Below are 17,521 nucleotides of genomic sequence, written 5' to 3' on the forward strand. Positions count from 1 at the left end.
ATGCTGAAAAAGACAGTAGTCCATACACAGTATTATGCTTTTATTCTTTGACATTGAACAGCAAAGCAACTTTCCTCTGATGTAAACATGTTTTTGAAGTGATATTCCTCATAATCCCCAAGTGGATTTACTAAATACTCAGTCATTTTACATTTATCTAGACAAAAACAAACAAATGAAGGTTTTGGTTGCCGCTGTTGTACGGCAGCTGTCGTGAGGCTGAAATCATACAAAAGCAACAAATGAAAGAAAGAAAAAATAAAGATCACTATTGTGCTTTCTGAATCAACTAACAGGTCTCAGAACTTAACAGTTAAGACATTTTAAAACCTGAATTAAGTGGAAAATTGAAAAGAAGCAGCTAAATATAGGTATACATTTAATATATTTTCATACATATGTTGTTTGCACATTATCAGTCCAGTTGCAAGATCCGCTAGTCATGTAAACCCTGTGCAGAGTGAAGCAGGACAGAGAAAGCAAAGTAGCTTTAATATTTTGGGACACTGGAGGAAAAAAAAAAAAAAAAAATATATATATATATATATATATATATATATATATATATATATGGCAAAAACATCCAGTATGAACACTTTAGAAAAGCCTACTCCTAGATAAGCTTACAAATGTAGAAGAAAAGGAGACGGAAAAGTCTGAATCATTATGCAGTTTGAATGCATTTTCATTGAGCTGTCGTGTCACTTTTATCCATCTCTGTTTCAAGGCATATCTCTGGTGAAAAAACTAAATAAATAAAACTTATTACAGAGAATCTATGAAACACCATGAGAGCACAGGAAGTTAACGGGAGACAAACTTGTTTGCACCAATTTTGGTTTTAAGTTACAAAAGAAGAGTGTCAAAAGAGGTGTAAATACACTTGGCAGTACGTATGCAATTAAAGCAGAATATATAAATAGAGCCACGTTTGGCTTAGTGAAAAAACAAACATGCATATCAAAAACCCTTCATGCTCATTTCAAAGCCCCCCCAGCCTATACAGGTTCAATATAAAGTTTTATCTAAAAGTATTCAAATTATGGGCAAACTAATCCATCTCTTTATTATTAACCATTCCTGATTGATGCGTTTTAGTCTTTTTAAAAACATACCTGATCTTAAGAGCTGGGATGGGACTAGTTGGTTGGCTCTGCATGTCTGAGAGGTAAATGAAAAGCCACAGTTGTAAAAACTGTGGGTCTGTCTGCTGCTTACGTGTAACATTCGAGTTGACACGATTAATGACAACAGCCAATGTCACAAACCTATAAATGCACAAGTAAACAGCATGAGGTGGAATATAAACAGCTCCTCAAGCAGTGATGACTCAGAAATGTAAAAAAAAAAAAGTTTTCTGTGACAGATTGGCATACTGCAGATGGAAATACAAACATTTAGTCGTGTATTCTGCTCATACGCAGTAGTGTGTTGAAGAACCGGGATGAGTGAGGCTTCTGATAAGGAGCTTTGCTGGTAAGCGGGGATCCCACAAACACTGAAAAGAGATGGCAGTTTCTGACAGGACAAATAAATACAGCGCACCTTCACTTTGTCCCAAATATACTGTATCGCACAACCCTTCAGTCATACATTCCCTCACTTCTGTCAACACACACAAACACACATAACTGGAATAGGGCCGCACACTTGATACAGATGTGTATGTCATTCCAAAAAGACCCTGATGCGCCACTTCTGAAGTGCAAAGTCCGAGGTGTTCAGAGTCGGTGGTGATTTGAAGATTCTCACTTCGCTACGATGCTCCGCCTCTTTCCTCCCAAAACCAGCTGGTTAGGATCAGAGAGAGAGAGAGGGGGAGTGGATGCGATGCAGGGGAGGTCAGAGAGGGTTTAGTAGGTGGTTTGTGTTTGGCAGAAGTGTCGAGTTAACATTTGGTCACCATTAGATTGGGTATGAACTGCACTCCGCATCCCAGTTCAGTAAAGTCGCTTCTCATAACTGTGAAGAAACAAAGTTGACATTAAAGTTTATTTCTTATCCAAGTTTTCTAAATGTAAACAAAACAAAAATGCCCCTTAAAAAGATTAGTGTTACTGATGCTAGCAGAGACAACAGTGGAAACTGAAGCCAAGTGGTTACCAAAGCTAAAGTTTCTCATCGGGATGCTGGGTGAACATGCTGGTGCCAAACAAATTTAGGACTGGGAAACGTTAACCATCCTGTTGTGTCACTTCTTTCAACACTGTAGAAAATCAGGAACTGAGAAGAAAACCTTCCTGCCCAGTTTTAACAGCAAAATCTTTCTAAATTTTGTCCGGACATATGCATCAATTTACACTTGGAATCCACCGTCACATATAGGGTCTCAATGTTTTTCAAAGAACGCTATATTGATGTTCAAGAACATGGAGGGAATGTGAGAAATATAAGTTTTAGTGGAGAGATTTAAGGTTTGCAAGAAAGTATTTTTTAATTATGGCTCATCTTTAATTAGTTAATTTCTAAGACTTAATAATCCATCGGTGGGTGACAAGCCTGAACTGCAAGTCAGCCAGTTTTAAACTTGGATTCTTTTACTAACGAGTCATGATATTTGTTAATTCCACAGGTTGTGTTTTGGAATTATCTTGCTGAAATAAGCACAGCCTTTCCAGAAAGAGATTTAATCTAGATGACAACATGTCAAATACCAACACAGATGCTGGATAAAGCACTGTGTCTGCGACAAGGCAGGTATTACCCGTCTTTAACCATGAAAACACTATTCAAGATTTAATTATTATCTTTATATGTTAAATTTAACACTTTCCTGCCTACTTTCTTTAAAAATGTACAATGTGGAAGAATTACTGCCATCTAGTGGCAACGATGGGCATAGAAATTACTTTAAATGCCAAGAACAGTTGTGAATAGATGGTGGCCGTAAGTGGCCACAATTATTCCAGACAAACATGTTTTCATCTGCAAGTGGATCCAGGGGCCTCAGCTGCAGCGATGATGCACTACAGGTAACTACTTTAACATCGTGTATGGTCTTCTGCGGTCTGTTTAAGGCATTATTTCTCCAAAAAAAACAGATTTTAAAGATTATATTGGTAGTTTTGGTCTCACCCTTTTATAAAAGATTTCTCTGAATCTTTACATTGTGTGTATCCCTCCAGTTTTGGTGATGAGACACTGATCATTATTTATTACCATTAAATCTTTCAGAAAGACTTTCAAACTCAAATCATGGTACTGACAAGCTGACCAATCAGTCTAATTAGTTATTAGTTCTTCCACTAAGTATCTTTTATCTCCCTTGTAGTATTTTTTTAGAACTGCTGATGTCAATTTCAAAATCATTTGTTTTAATCCAGTTTTAACATCTGATATGTCCTTAGAAAACTAGAACTACAATATTTTATTTCTTAACTAATCTTTGCATTCAGTATCTTTTTGGACAAATATGATGTGTTCTATGTTACACTGAACATCCAAATGTGGGATTTAGAGCATCAGACATTTTCCATGTTGGTATTTTTTGTACTTACGAGTGAAGTCCATGAACACCTCCTTCCACCTGTGCGGACATTGTCCGCTTCTCAAACTTCAGCTCCCCAGAGTACATCATAGACCTGAAAAAGGTAAATAACATTAAATATGATGCACATACAAGTAAACATTTATATTACAGCTGGGAAAACTTCACAGTGACGACTAACCGGAGAACAGAAAGACTCTTTGCTCCAATGTCCTGGCAGCCATGTTGGATACCTGCTATAAGGTAAGGTACAAACTTGTGGATGGAGCCCTTGTCCTGGACTGAACCCGACACACCCTGAGCTACCTTCACCTTGTCACCCTCACTGTGGATTAAATGTCACTCCATTAATATTTTGTCTATTTAACTACATTCATATTTGGGACTTGCGAGCTCTCACATACCTAAAATAACGTTTCTGACTGCTGGTGTTTTTCTCCATAGCGTCCAGGGAGCCCATGCCTCTGTATTTTTTCAGCCGTACACCATCTGAGAAGAAGTACTCTCCAGGAGCCTCAGTGGTTGCTGCTAGCAACGAGCCCATCATAACTGGAGTGGAAGAAGGGAGAGAATTAAGTGTGTTTCTGCATTTACACAACCAAATTTAATCTCTTCTGTCCACAAGCTTTGTTTTATGAAGTTTAACAAGTTGTACGAAATATTGAAAATCAAGATGGAGGCTTTTCCCCATCACGTCGTTACAGATTCTGCATCTCAGATCTCACCAGTTGATGCTCCCAGAGACAGAGCCTTCACCACGTGGCCCACAGTCTGAATGCCCCCGTCAGCAATGACTGGTACACCGAAACGCCTGGCGTACTCCGCTACCTTGTACACCGAGGTTCCCTGGGGTCGGCCACACGCCATCACTGGAAGGTGGGAAACATATTTGACGCAGTTGCCACGGAAACGAAACTCGGATGATAAAATGGTCACATATTAGCTCAGAATTTATCCCTATTCTGGATTTTGCTCCAAGTCATTTCTTCTGTTCTAGTTGATAAATGTGACCCAGTCTGAACCTGATGCTTGTCTCCATGGCAACACAGAATGGAGGCCTTGGAAAATCACCATGACAACCAGGAGTGGTCTCAGGGTATCTGTTACCAATAGAAACTGATAACCTTTTCTTCTTACTGTAGCCACGTGCAGAAAAGAAATGCTCATTTTTGGGTTTTTTCTTTAATCCTATTTTATCACTGTCTGCTTGTGCTCTACATTAATAACCGTTAAAAGTCCATTCCTGCAATGCCACTGCTGTGTGTTCAGTAGTCCCGTACCTTCCTGTGTGATGCAGATGGAGCCACAACCCATGCCAACTCTCAGAGCGTCCACACCAGCATCAATCAGATTCTTGGCCTGAGCTGCTGTTACCACTGCAGAATAAGAGTAGAAAGAAGAATAAATTTACAGTAAATGTCTTCATGTTTATGTCTAATTTAGAATTTATTTAACAAAAGAAGTCATAGGATGAATAATTCATTCATTTTCACCCACACTGTACATATTTAAAGTCACAATCAAACCATTATAATGTTTCCTAATAGATAGATAGATAGATAGACAGAAGTACTTTATTCATCCCAAGCTGGGAAATTTAGGTGTTGCAGTGGTAATGCGACCAACTCACCATTTCCTCCTGCAACTTGTAACTCTGGATACTTCTGTTTGATGTAATTTATCATGTTGATCTGATACACAGAGTTGCCTTGTGAAGAATCCTACAGATGCATGAACATAACAATTCATAGAAGGTTTAAGTTCAAACGTCATCTTTAGATATACCACATACAAACTTATTGTACAGAAACAAACACACAATCCAGCCAGACTAATAATAGTTGCTTCTCTTAGTATTTTGTTCCACTCTGAGCCTCTAACTGAGACAACTATTTGACTTAAGACACTAAATACTAAATCACAAAGGCATGAGGTGACAGAAAACCCAGGTTTCCATCCTTCTACAGTCTGGACATAACATGACTTCACTGTTTCTACCTTTGGTGTGAATGCACCTTAGAAAAACTGTATGAGGGTATGTTGTTCATCATGGAGCTCTGGTTCAACTGCATCTTACTGTACAAACTTCACTGACCAGTACAACAACATCCACTCCAGCTTGCACCAGCAGGTCCAGTCTGTATTTGTCATCCTCCCTGGTCCCGATGGCGGCACCACACAGAAGCTGTTTGCGCGAATCTTTGGATGCAAGAGGGTAGTCTCTGTTCTTCTTTAAATCTGTCCTGGCAATAATGGCCACCAGCTCGTCATTATCATTTACAATGGGAAGCTTGCCTGGTGAGATGAGAGAGGAAGGAGGGAGGTAACATTAAATTACATGAACATAAAGTCAACACTATGCTGTCACACAAACTTTAATCCACCTTTTTTGCTGCGCTGCAGGATATCGTTGGCTTCTTTCAGAGTAACACCTGCTGGAGCCACCACCAAATCCTCCCTCTTAGTCATAGCCTGAAAAGCCACAGCAGTGGTTCAGTGTTTGAAATAACCAAGAGATTTTTTAAATCAATGAATGTACAGTTTTTATTTTTTTTTTAAAACATACCTCCTCCAGGGGTTTGACATGGTCTTTCTCAGAGAGGAAGTCAATGTCTCTGGAGGTGACGATGCCCACCAGTTTGCTACCCATTTTTCCTGTCTCTGTGACAGGAATACCAGAGAAACCATGTCTTACTTTGGCTTCAAACACATCCCCAACTGTGTGACGTGGACTCATAACGACTGGATCTGTTATAAATCCCTGCTCAAACCTCTGAAAACCAAGAAACAGCAAACACAACGAGGATTAAAAAGGATCATTTTAGCTTTTTTTCTAAGCAACAAAAATAGCTCAAACTCAAACTCCACACAAAGAAAACAAACCAAAAGCAGCGCACACACAGCAAAACAACAAAAACACACACAAAACAAAAACAATCATTACCATAACCTAAATAAAACGACAAGATGAGACAAAAAATGAAAAGTCAGGAGTTTGATCATAAGAACTCAGTGATGCCGCTTAAGATTTCTAATTTAGTCCCTTTTATTTGGATTATTATTAAATCAGGTGAGAGATGTTAATAAAAGAACAAACTATAAAAACATCTACTGCTACAGATCAACATGACTGCATTAGAAAATAAGATGATGAGAAATACAACACTATTTGCAGATTATAGTTTACCTTGACCTTGCGGACCTCATTAGCCTGGAATTCTGGGGTGCAGTTGTGATGTATAATACCGATGCCTCCCATTAGCTACCAAATGTACAAGTAGAGAAATTTTACTTCACAATTAAGCACTTCAAGAGACAAAATAATTGAAAACTTTCTGCAGTTTCTTACCGCCATTGCAATGGCCATGGCTGACTCTGTGACAGTGTCCATAGGAGAAGAGATGAGAGGAGTTTTCAGGGTGATCTTTCTGGTCAGAGCTGATGTCAGATCCTAAAAAGACAGAACGAGGGGCATCTGTAGTGTTTCACACTTTCTCCACCAGGGGGCAGACTGCACTAAAAAGCTACTATAATCCTCAACAGATGCCTCTATGTGGTTGAGGTTTCTAAATATGACAAGAAAAGGACATAGCCTCAAACAACAGGAAGCCAGAGAGTTCGCTTTAAGCTACCTTACATTTCAGTGACGTGTTTTTCTTTAGTGAATAACAGCCAGTTTGGCTCCATCTCTGATGCATGTAAATTAAACTAATACCAGTACATCTTGCTCTCAGAGGCAGACAGTTGACATTTTCTTGACTTGCTGTAGCATGGCTGATTTCCAACTGTCCAAACAGCAACATTTACCTTCACTTATCACAGATTCCCACAAGAACCAGCATATTTTTGTTTTCTTTCCCTGGGTGAGAGGAAAATAATGACATTCCTAGCACATGGGAAACCAGCAAATTAGTTCCACTGGTGTCTAAGCCTTACTCTTTATCTGACACAGACATAAACTATAGAAGCTGCTGCGTTTTTCAGGGGGGGTCGTAGTAAAGGCAAGAAAAAAGTCCCACTGCACCAACCTGCCAAATTCAACAGATTTAGGGAAGCATGTTGAGAACATCACAACCCTGCAGAATGTCCTACAATAGCACCTTGCATACCTGGCCCCTTGTCATGTTTCTAACACCTCCAAAAATATCCCCACTTCATTTGTTTTAGGAAGATGTGATTCAGTTTGACCCACTAACCAGGGAAATATCTCACACTGTAAAAGGAGGCTGTGAGACATGAATGTAAACACATGGGTGTGGGAGCAGTCAATGAGTGACCCCGTCAGGCAAAAATAGAGCGGCAAAAAAAGAAACGATGCAGACAGGAAAAACACACTTTCTGTAAAAGCTGCAGTTACAATGTGGAGCTGAGGTCTAGAATAAAGAGCTATGTCTAAGAAAAATGCTCTTCCAAGACTGGTCTGTCTGTGCCACATCTGCCATCATGAGGGAGGGAGAGACCAGTCTGAAGAAATGGTTGGCTTGCATGAAAGAAAAGCTGTTCCTACTCTGACGTTACACTTATTTGAAAACAGTAACCGACCTTGCACGGCCTTTCATGCTCTCAAACATGGCCGTCACACATCTGTGTGTACTCACCACTTCATCAGAGGTAAAGTCGATAAAGCCAGGTAAGATCAAGAAGTCACTGAAAGACATAAAAGGAAACATAAAATGAGGAGCGAATGATCACAACCAGATGGCTTCAGCATGAACAAACTTCTTTTAAATTTCCAGGAGCTACAGATTATGTACAAATCAGAATAAATAACATTCACAAACACCATGGATGGAAAAGTTCCTCTACTTTCTGAGTGGCAAACAGGGTGAAACGAAAGGTGAAAAAAATTGACAAGCACTGATCTGAATGTGACATAAAACTAACAAAACTTGAACGTGATCCAAGTAAATTCTGCTGCGCTTTAGTTTTTTTTTTTTTAATCTGAAACCAAAATGAAACTTGGACACCATTCTTGAATTAAATTCTCTTTTGTGTCCATTTGTGGTTCCCGGGAAATAAAGTGGCACAGCAGCTGAAAAGACACCAACTGCAGCTGGATACTGCCTGAACCTGGTAAAAAGCTACAGCAGACCTCTTTTAGCTCTTGGTTTGTACAAATAACACAGCTAGATTGAGATAAGTTGAGGAGAGAAAGCGAGAGACTGGAATGGATGTGTTTGCTTTCCTGGCTGAGTCTGTATGTATTTAGTGGTTTTTGCAGATGGGTGTGAAAACAAGCAGGGGACAGATGGAAAGACAGGAATAAGGGGAGCTTTATATACTGCAAGTGGATTCTGGTGGAAAGTATGCAGTCGGAATAAATCAAAATGGATAATGCCACTGGTTGGCGCGACCAGTCTAGAGAAGAATGAAGGTTGAGAGAGAAGAAAGAAAGGCTACTTGAGGACACGAGACGTCTGGGATGCTGCAGGCCAGGAGTCACATTTGCTGTCCTCTATTTAGAGCACAAACAACCTCAAACACAAAGCACGAACACACATCTGCTAACGCTTAGCAGCCCCAAACCTCAGCTGCTGAACTGACTGAGTCAGGGGGTAAACCAGAGCCTGCTGTATTGGCTTTCAGTCCTAAAGAAAACACTGGCTGCCTCGCGGCCTTATTATGGTTTTCATTTGAATGTTAAATGTAGACAAATGCACAATGGTAAGAGGGAGTGTTCCAGCCACTCAGCACCCAGAGATCGAGTTTAACATCATAAACTTGTGGGCAACTGAGTGTCATTAAGTTTGTGTGACAGAGAATCTACCAGTAGACTCAATTGATAGCAATCAGCAGGAGCTTCTAATATATCAACACCATACCTGAAGTAATTAACTGTGACTTTACTGTCAAGATCCTTCTCAGCAACATGGTGAAGTTTCAAACACTACAGGGATTCACGTATTACTGGATGCACAAGCAGCCTTCAGTCAGGCAAAATAACTCATCTCTGCAACCTGTGAGGTTTTTGATGCTCAGATTTATTTCCATGCCAGGCCTTTTCTGGTGAGCCCCTGGTGTTTTTAACTGATGATTAATTCATGGTCTGGTACTTTCAGTTATGCAATCTGCAGTAAGATCAGGATGCTCAGCAAAGCTTAAGGCAATAAATCTATGCAGCATATATGAATCTGAAATCACAAGCTTTGTCTTAAGTGAATGTAATCAACTCTTGTGATCAGGTGCTTACAGCATCCAGCCGTCAGGCTTTAACAAACAGAAGCAAATCTGATTTTAGCAGTAATTAAAAAAGGCATTTTGTGATGGGTGTGCCATATTTACAACTTTGTTTCCCAGAAAAGTACACAAATCCAGACGATCAACTACACAGCAAAGACTTTTTCAGCATTTAGCTTCAATTATGTCATTTAGAGTCTGGATTCTCAGTCTTGTGTGAAGAGCAACAACAAAGTGTCTAAAAAAAAAAACTTTAAATGTCTAGACAAAAATTACTCTTAATGTTTACAATACACTTCCACTCAAAGCCATTTAAGGAATGCAAACAGAAATATGAAGTGAAATTTTGCTTGTGGTTTTAAAGTTTTCAGGAAGTAGCTACCTTCACAAATCTGCTCCTGTTTTCCTGTTTTTGTGCATCACATTACAATGTATTCTCCATCCAGCAAATATAAGCAGATAACACCAGAAGTAGACCCTCTGCCATTGCTGAGGTGGCTTTTCTGTGCATGTTAGAGTGAAACAGATGAGTCAAACTATGTCAAAGAAATCTGGAAGGACTTGTGCATTTCTTAGCTGTTTGAACAGAAGTGGAAAACTTAAAATGTAGTTAAATAAGGAGGAAATGCGGAGAACATGGAGCATTACTTCATGAAGGTTGCTGCTGTCCAACATTGAGGCAGTGGTTGACACTGCGTGTTCGCATCAGGAGGAAAACCGGACATACAGAGAGCAGAGAAGCGATGACAGGCTGTCATGCCCAATAAAACATTGCATTTTATTCCCAACAACAAGAAAATATTGTAAATTTTGGTGAGCAGTCGTCAATCACTAAATAGTACGTATCCATGTTGCCGTTTAGCTTAACGTGGAGAAATGGGTAACGTTTGTTATTATGCTAGTTAATGCTAATGGAGACAGGATGCTGCGGTGTTGCTGAGAGTAAATGATTAATTTGGGGAGAGATTATCAAATGTAACGTTACATACTCTTATCAGGGCAACGTTGTAACCAGAAAATAAAAATCAGTCAGTAACACAAACTGATTGCGTACAGCAGCTTCCTGCAGCCTGAACTAGTTCTCAAAACTATGTCAAATATCTGACAAAATAGAAAATGAACAGCCTTTGCAAAAGTTTGAAGCCATTTTGTTACCAACTTTTGATCGCTTGAGATTTGCATTTTATATTCCAATGCAGATTGGAAGTTATTAACAGTAGTTTCTGACATATGAATCATAGTTTAAAGCACTGATGTCCAATATGATAAACAGAGTAACTTAGATGCCCTTATCAATAAATGTAGACCACTGTCTTACGCTGTTAATATATACTGTTAAACTTGTACCCAGCCTCTCGTCTGCTGACAGCTGTGATAGGCACAATTTCCCACCCCCATTATCCTAAACAGGATTAATTGATTTTAGAAAAGTGGATGGCCTTTCCATCCTCATTCACCTCAAGCCCTCCAGTAATTCACATGATATCAAGTTGAGGCCGTCACATGTGCAGCCTTTCCTTCAGACGTGATGCCCTTCATTAAAAACCACACATACACACTCAAATACAGTAACGTTTTCACCTCAATTACAAGCCAGACATAGCATGATTAAAGCCTAGAATTTAAGACCTTCCAACTGGAAACTAATGAGTCCTTCGGGGAGTGCGGCACGGGCATGTTACGCATTGATTTTTGTTGTGTGGGGACTGACTGTAGTAGTTGTTAAGGGCTGCAGAAAATGTATTCAAGAGTTAAAGCACTGCAATGGATTTGTGGAAATGTTTTCCAAGAGTGAAAACAAAAAGAACAGACGCATGCATCTCAATGTTATTTATGGCCATCAAAACAGAAGATGGATTACATATTTGAGGCTAAATTCATGATGAGCTGATCCTTGAAGCATGTGCCACCTGCATGCTAAGAGGAGAGGAGGGTGAGAAATGTTTAGAAGGTGAGAAATTGGTGCTTAATTAGAACCTCTGTCAGGGCAAAGCATTGGGGAGAAAGGGCATGAGGTCTTACGTCATGCAATCTGTGATCATGGGACAAGTCGTGCACTTTGCTGATTAGTTTAAGTTAATAATGCAGTTGTGTTTAATGGAAGCAAATTTCATCCCCATGACCATGATCAAGTTAAGCATTCAAAAAAGCGCTACATTTACCGTCTCCATTCATGCACTTCAGTCCATGACAAAGATTTGGATTTATTTATTATCAACATAAAAGTTGCTTTAGAAGGGCAATAATTTGCTTCCCTCTTTTGAATTCACCATGTGGAGAGACAGAGGATTTTTAACAGTTTGAAGATGACTGGTTTACTCACTTGTAAGTCAACCCATCTCCTTTAGAGCATAGCTCTTCAGCCGTATGACCATCCGAGACAACACACTGTTGGTCAGATCTGCTGGTTCAAAATGTGTTGGCCATTACAAAGCACTGGTGTGTACACTTCACCCACCATTCCGCACAAGTGAGGTTTTAAACATCAGGAAAGCTCATTACTTTGCAGAGATTTTCGGAAAACAAATCAAAGCTGGCGATGCAGGGACACTTACTTGTAAGTAAGGCCGTCTCCGACTGAGAAGAGCTGCTGAGCTGAGAGTCCATCATCAGGGACGTAACCTGTGCCACCACTGATTAGATAATCCGCCATGCTGTCAAATGATAATGAGAAGCAATTTCAGTCAAATTTGCAGCAACAAACAACATAAACATGCTTTCTGCAAAGTATAATGATGCTCTGCAAAAACAGCAGGCATCACCTAGGCAGACAGAGCTGGTGACCTTATATGGAAGACATAACCATGGTAACATCAACATCCCCCGCCAGCCTAGGTCAGTGCGCCTGCGCAGTAGGTGCAAACCACATCCCTTCCTCATAAATAACACTGTAATAAAACTTGAAAACTTACTGTTATCGCGTAGGGAGAAGTAACTCGTAAAGTCAAATTCCTCATGATTAAAGAAAACATACTTAGACTAAAAGAATATAAACATAAAATCACGAATTATGTCAATTCTGCGTGATCCTGGGCTTATTAAAAACAAATAAACAAAGATAGAAATATACCCGATTCTTTATCCACAAAAAGGTCCTCTATCATTGTTTCCAGAATTAAATTTAACACCACGAAATAACAAAAAGAAAGAAACAGTGCAACGCCCCACACGACCGCATGCGAAGCAAAACATGGCCGAGTGACCCACTAACACAAAAACTGCACCGCTGTAGCTAACGGTCGGGTCTGATTTCGATATGGAAGCTTAGATATCTGAAATATGGCGGGGAACGCTTGATGGAACAAACGCTGCGCAAAAGACGCTCAATAAACCCCAAACTGTTTTACACCTCCACTCGAGCTTTGACATTTATTTAGCAAGTGACCTAGATTAGAGATTATCAGGAGCTAGCAAACATTAGCTGCCTGCGCTGCGAACCGAGAGATAACAAAAATATGGTACTTCAGGCTCATCTTTGTTGTTTCCACGGAGGTGCGACCGCAACATCCACGCTGCTGGTCACTGGTGCTACTCTGTCCACGCTAGCCCTTTGCAACTATTATATTTCAAAAGCACAAGTCCTGTGTTCCTCTTATCATCCTCTTATCACTGCGTTTTGAGAACAAAGACACCATACACTCACAAAACTGTACTTTCCGGTTTTTTCCCCGTTTCACTTGTGACTTAGCTTCTGCAGTTATAGGACTAAACAAACATCATGAATGCACGTTTACAGGATTAATGTGGATCCAACAGGTGAACCAACCATAAAGACTGAAACCTTACAAATATAAGTTGTAACTTCACCCGTTATAGGGTTCGTATATAATTGTCAGTAATATAAAATACTTCACTACACAATAAATAAGCTGGGAGAAAAGAGCTTTATTATTTTGGGGGTTTTGAAGCAAGTTTGGTGATGCGTTCAGACGCGCAAGTATCCAAGATTAATAAAAAAAAAAGAAACGCAAATCTCCGTTTGACTAAGTTACTCATCTAAACTTCCTCTCAAGTTATTAGAATAAACATTAATCGACCCAACGCATGAAGAAATATATAAATACATGTTAAAGTGCAACGAGGTAGCTTCTTCAATCATTAACATCAACAGCAGAGAGTAATGTCTGATAATAGGCAGCTAATAATATGACTAGCACTTATCCAAACTAACATTCAGCGATGACTGATAAACTAACACAGAAGTTAACAAAGACCTCGTGTTTATCATGAGGCATTAAAACAAATAGTTCTCACGAACTATGAAACGTCATTAAGCTAATGCTATGATGTCAGTTTAATTATACGTCTTTAAATTATTTACCAGAATCTGGAGGTACGTTTATACTTTTAACAACACTGTATAAATGTCACGAGCTCATAATAATAGTGAACTAGTGGTAGACCATACACGAGCTGTGTGCAGACTAGTTGCAGACATGTGGGAGCGACTGCTAGCATTTAGCCTAGCATTATCGGCTTGGTTATTGAGACTTCACCTGCATTAAAAGCTCACGAGACTTAAATGTAAATGTATGGCTTGTTTAGTCGGCACGGCAGATTTTCAAACCATTAAGCGTCTTTCCTCGAGGAAAGGGGAGCATCTTTTCCTGGGGAACGCAAGCTAGCAACCTCGGAAAGCTGATGCCCACGTTGATGGAAAGGAAGCAACTTTCCAGCTGTGAGTCTACACAGAGAACAAATTCAAAGCGATTACAGAAACAGGCATACTACCTGGTAGAAAACACCGGGTGAAAACACGGGTAGTTCGCGGCTCCAAGATGTAAAAGACCGGTCCGCAGTGAAAGGAATCGGGAGTGATTGTCGCTGTCTGAACACAGTGTTGGTGTTATGTACTTGCAGCAGCGTCACTCCCCCCCTCAACACCGTAGGGACGCGTTAACCCCCTGCGACCACATGTAGAATGACAGGGGTTAATGTGCAAAGAAAAATGGCTTTATGCACAGTAATGCTGCCTAACTGGTTCCTACCAGCAGTCTAATGATGATTATATTTGCATGAGTCTAATACACCTTTAGTTTCCGGCCTTCTCCCATTATAATATCACTATAACGTTGTTTGTTAATGCATGCGCTTGCTGTGTTAATACGATTAATTAAAATTAAACTAAATCCTGGTTTAGTTTTTTTTCATGAAGGACTGGGAAGGAGGAAGGTGGACTCTGATGCGGATGCTATTCAAGGTAACATTAACTGGACAAACCTGCATGACTGTGACGCAGTACATAGTGTGTTGGCATAACATTTAACACACACACACAGGAAATCACATGACTTAACAGTTCTCTCAGATGAGTTGTAAACTAAAATGAGTCTTTTGATTTCTTCTCAGAATCAAAACTGTCATGACTGAACTAACTAACTTAGTGAGACATCTTGAAATTAAGCAACAGTGTCTGAATTTTGGTCACATGCAAATTACCTTAACTGGATTAAATGTAGGGATAAATCACCCCCAACCACATTTTATTCACATGATAACAGCTGCACGTAGTGAGCAGGAAAGTTGCACGTGCTCTAATGATCTGTATGGCTGAGCTATGCAGTCAAAGAAAAGGTGTTATCTGGTGTATAACTAGATCAAAGTTACTGTCTTCTTCTTTACTATGATGTTTTTATGAGAAGTATATTGTATGCAAAACTAGTTCAAGTACTGTGCATTTCAAGTGTTCATAGTAGTCTATTAAAGAAGCAATGGCAAGCTCGTTGAACATTAAAGCACATTAAATCTGCCAAGAGGGATAAATTCAAACTTTTTGCACAAATTTCTGACATTAACTAAAGACATGTCGCTATTGTAACTCAGAATAATTCACATTCCTCCTTTACTCTTTACTGATATTAATTTAAGGCTACTAAATGTCCGCCAAAGTGGTTCAGGAGGTTTTGTTTCCCTTTCTGCATTACTGTGATATTAAATATGGGTCATTGCAGATATGGGTCAGTGGTTCCGTTATGCACTGTAGCTATTCTGAGTACTTCATTCAGGCTTGTTTATCCTCCCTGTAGCATGCTGCTCGCTTTTGCCTTGATGGTGCATCACTGAGCTGTCAGTTGTGCACAAGACCCAGGAGGGCCAGGTTAAAAATAACACCTGCCAACTTAAGTTAAGCCAATTTTTGTTCTGTTATTGGCTGCTCATGAGCCTGAAGTATCATATGCATGGGCTTCAAAGTACTCCAAAAAGAAGTGTGTGAGTCGGTGTAATGGATTTGTAAACTGATCTAGTGCGGTGTGAGGCCATGTAACGTGACCGGACAACATGCAGTTCATTTACATGTGTGACCTTACAAGAAACAGCCAGTGAAAGCATGACAGTCGTTGAACTGAGCTCAAATTATTGTTTTATTTTATTATAAACCTGATATTTGTATATGTTGTTTATATTTGAATGATTTTTATAAGGAATTTCCCTCTTTTGTTTCTAATAAAATCAAATCAGATTTATTGGTATTGCATGATTAATAAAAACAAAGCACTGAACAATTTTCAGAAACAAAGCAAAATCAATAATGAAACACTAAAAAAAACCTACAGCAAAATTAGTAATGAATAATAAAATAAAAAGTTTTTAAAAAGAGTTTTTACTTTAGCCTTGAAGATTTTTTGGCTACTTTTAGAAGGGTAAAATGAGCCATGTTTAGTATTTAATATTCCGTATTCTCACCTCTCTGGGCCAAAACCTGCCTGAATCCTTGTGGCATTGTATCGCTGGGCTGCAGTCTCATGGCCATGTCCGTGTGAGATTTGCCGGGCATAACATTCCTCTTCCCTGGATGAGACACTGGTACATGATGGCTGAGTGTCCCCTACAACTTTTCGGTAGTCCACCTGCTGGCTCTCTCTTGCTTCGTATCCGAATCCTTCCATCGTCTCTCCAAGGTCAGACTGAAGCCAGCGGCCTCTCAGCCTTGTTTTGTTGCCACTTACAGCAACAGTTTCTTGTTTTTTCAGAGTGAATTTACAAAATATCAGAAGATATCCAGCAGCTGAAGGTTACTTTAGGGAAAAGAAAACAGACTCACTTTTTGAAATCCCGTCTTGAATCCATTTGAGAGTCATAATCCAAGTTTAGTAAATGCTATAAAGTTTACAATTTGCAAAACAAATGCATACTTAGATCCCAGAGTCTGCTCCGTTTACTCTGCTGTTGCTTTCCAAACTAGCTTAGAAGCTAAAAAACTGAAAACCTGTGCCAGACTACTTCGTCTGCCCGTGCACAGGATGCACCTGCCTACAGAGAGACACCAGCCACCTCTGGGCGTGTCACCAGAGGGCGTCACCTAGGAGATTCTCCCACTGAGAGGGCGTCACCGTGGTAATGATGCCAGCAGCAGAGCGTTGTTGTACTGATGTCTCTAACATCTTAGAGATTGTTTTTATTTTGCACTGTACTTATATGTGGGATAAAGCTCTCACAGCCCAGAGCACTGAGTTGAATAAAGTAAGTGGTACTGTCCTGTTGAGTGCTCCATGAAGCTCTATTTATGACATGCTCTCTTTCTATGCACGGGTTAATCCTGCTTTCATCAGTGGCACCATGTCATTATCACAAAGAGGATTTCAGCATTAGAATGAAGTGGAGCACTGGTGAGAGCAAGCTCTGCAAAGAGAGCAGCACATAGCTACAGACTTAAAAGCAGTGTCATCATTCTGCTGTGTGGTTTGCACCATGTTCAGACCTGAATTCAGATCCAGTGTGATTTCTTTTCATGTTTCTCAGACTTTGAGCCGGCCTCATAGAAGATTTTGGTTTTCATTCCAGAGTTGAGGGTGTCTCTGCAGAGATAGAAAAAAAAGCATTTCCAAATAAAATGGAAACACTAATTTGTCCTTAGTT

The 17,521-nt window shown here is 39.7% G+C and overlaps 1 protein-coding gene across 12 annotated transcripts; it reads right to left on the minus strand.

The window, feature by feature from the left end:
- Positions 1 to 25: 25 nt before the first annotated feature.
- Positions 26 to 16,565, minus strand: impdh1b (IMP (inosine 5'-monophosphate) dehydrogenase 1b). Of its 12 annotated transcripts, none has more exons than XM_041977322.1 (17): positions 16,349 to 16,565; positions 12,220 to 12,318; positions 11,988 to 12,068; positions 8,086 to 8,134; positions 6,837 to 6,938; positions 6,675 to 6,749; positions 6,432 to 6,437; positions 6,054 to 6,260; positions 5,872 to 5,959; positions 5,583 to 5,782; positions 5,118 to 5,208; positions 4,768 to 4,863; positions 4,213 to 4,356; positions 3,892 to 4,036; positions 3,669 to 3,812; positions 3,498 to 3,581; positions 26 to 1,962 (listed from the first exon to the last, which is right to left on the minus strand). In XM_041977322.1, exons 1-17 carry the CDS (start codon positions 16,549 to 16,551, stop codon positions 1,941 to 1,943), a joined length of 1,836 nt encoding a protein of 611 aa, XP_041833256.1. In that variant the 5' UTR covers positions 16,552 to 16,565; the 3' UTR covers positions 26 to 1,940. The 12 variants fall into 12 exon arrangements, with proteins under 12 accessions (XP_041833256.1, XP_041833257.1, XP_041833265.1 ...); XM_041977323.1 differs by having other exon boundaries at positions 11,988 to 12,065; positions 16,349 to 16,564; XM_041977331.1 differs by lacking the exon at positions 16,349 to 16,565 and adding an exon at positions 14,396 to 14,553 and having other exon boundaries at positions 11,988 to 12,065.
- Between the last annotated feature and the right edge of the window lie 956 nt (positions 16,566 to 17,521).

Source organism: Melanotaenia boesemani, chromosome 23 (genome assembly GCF_017639745.1).
Source record: "Melanotaenia boesemani isolate fMelBoe1 chromosome 23, fMelBoe1.pri, whole genome shotgun sequence".
Lineage (NCBI taxonomy): Eukaryota > Metazoa > Chordata > Actinopteri > Atheriniformes > Melanotaeniidae > Melanotaenia > Melanotaenia boesemani.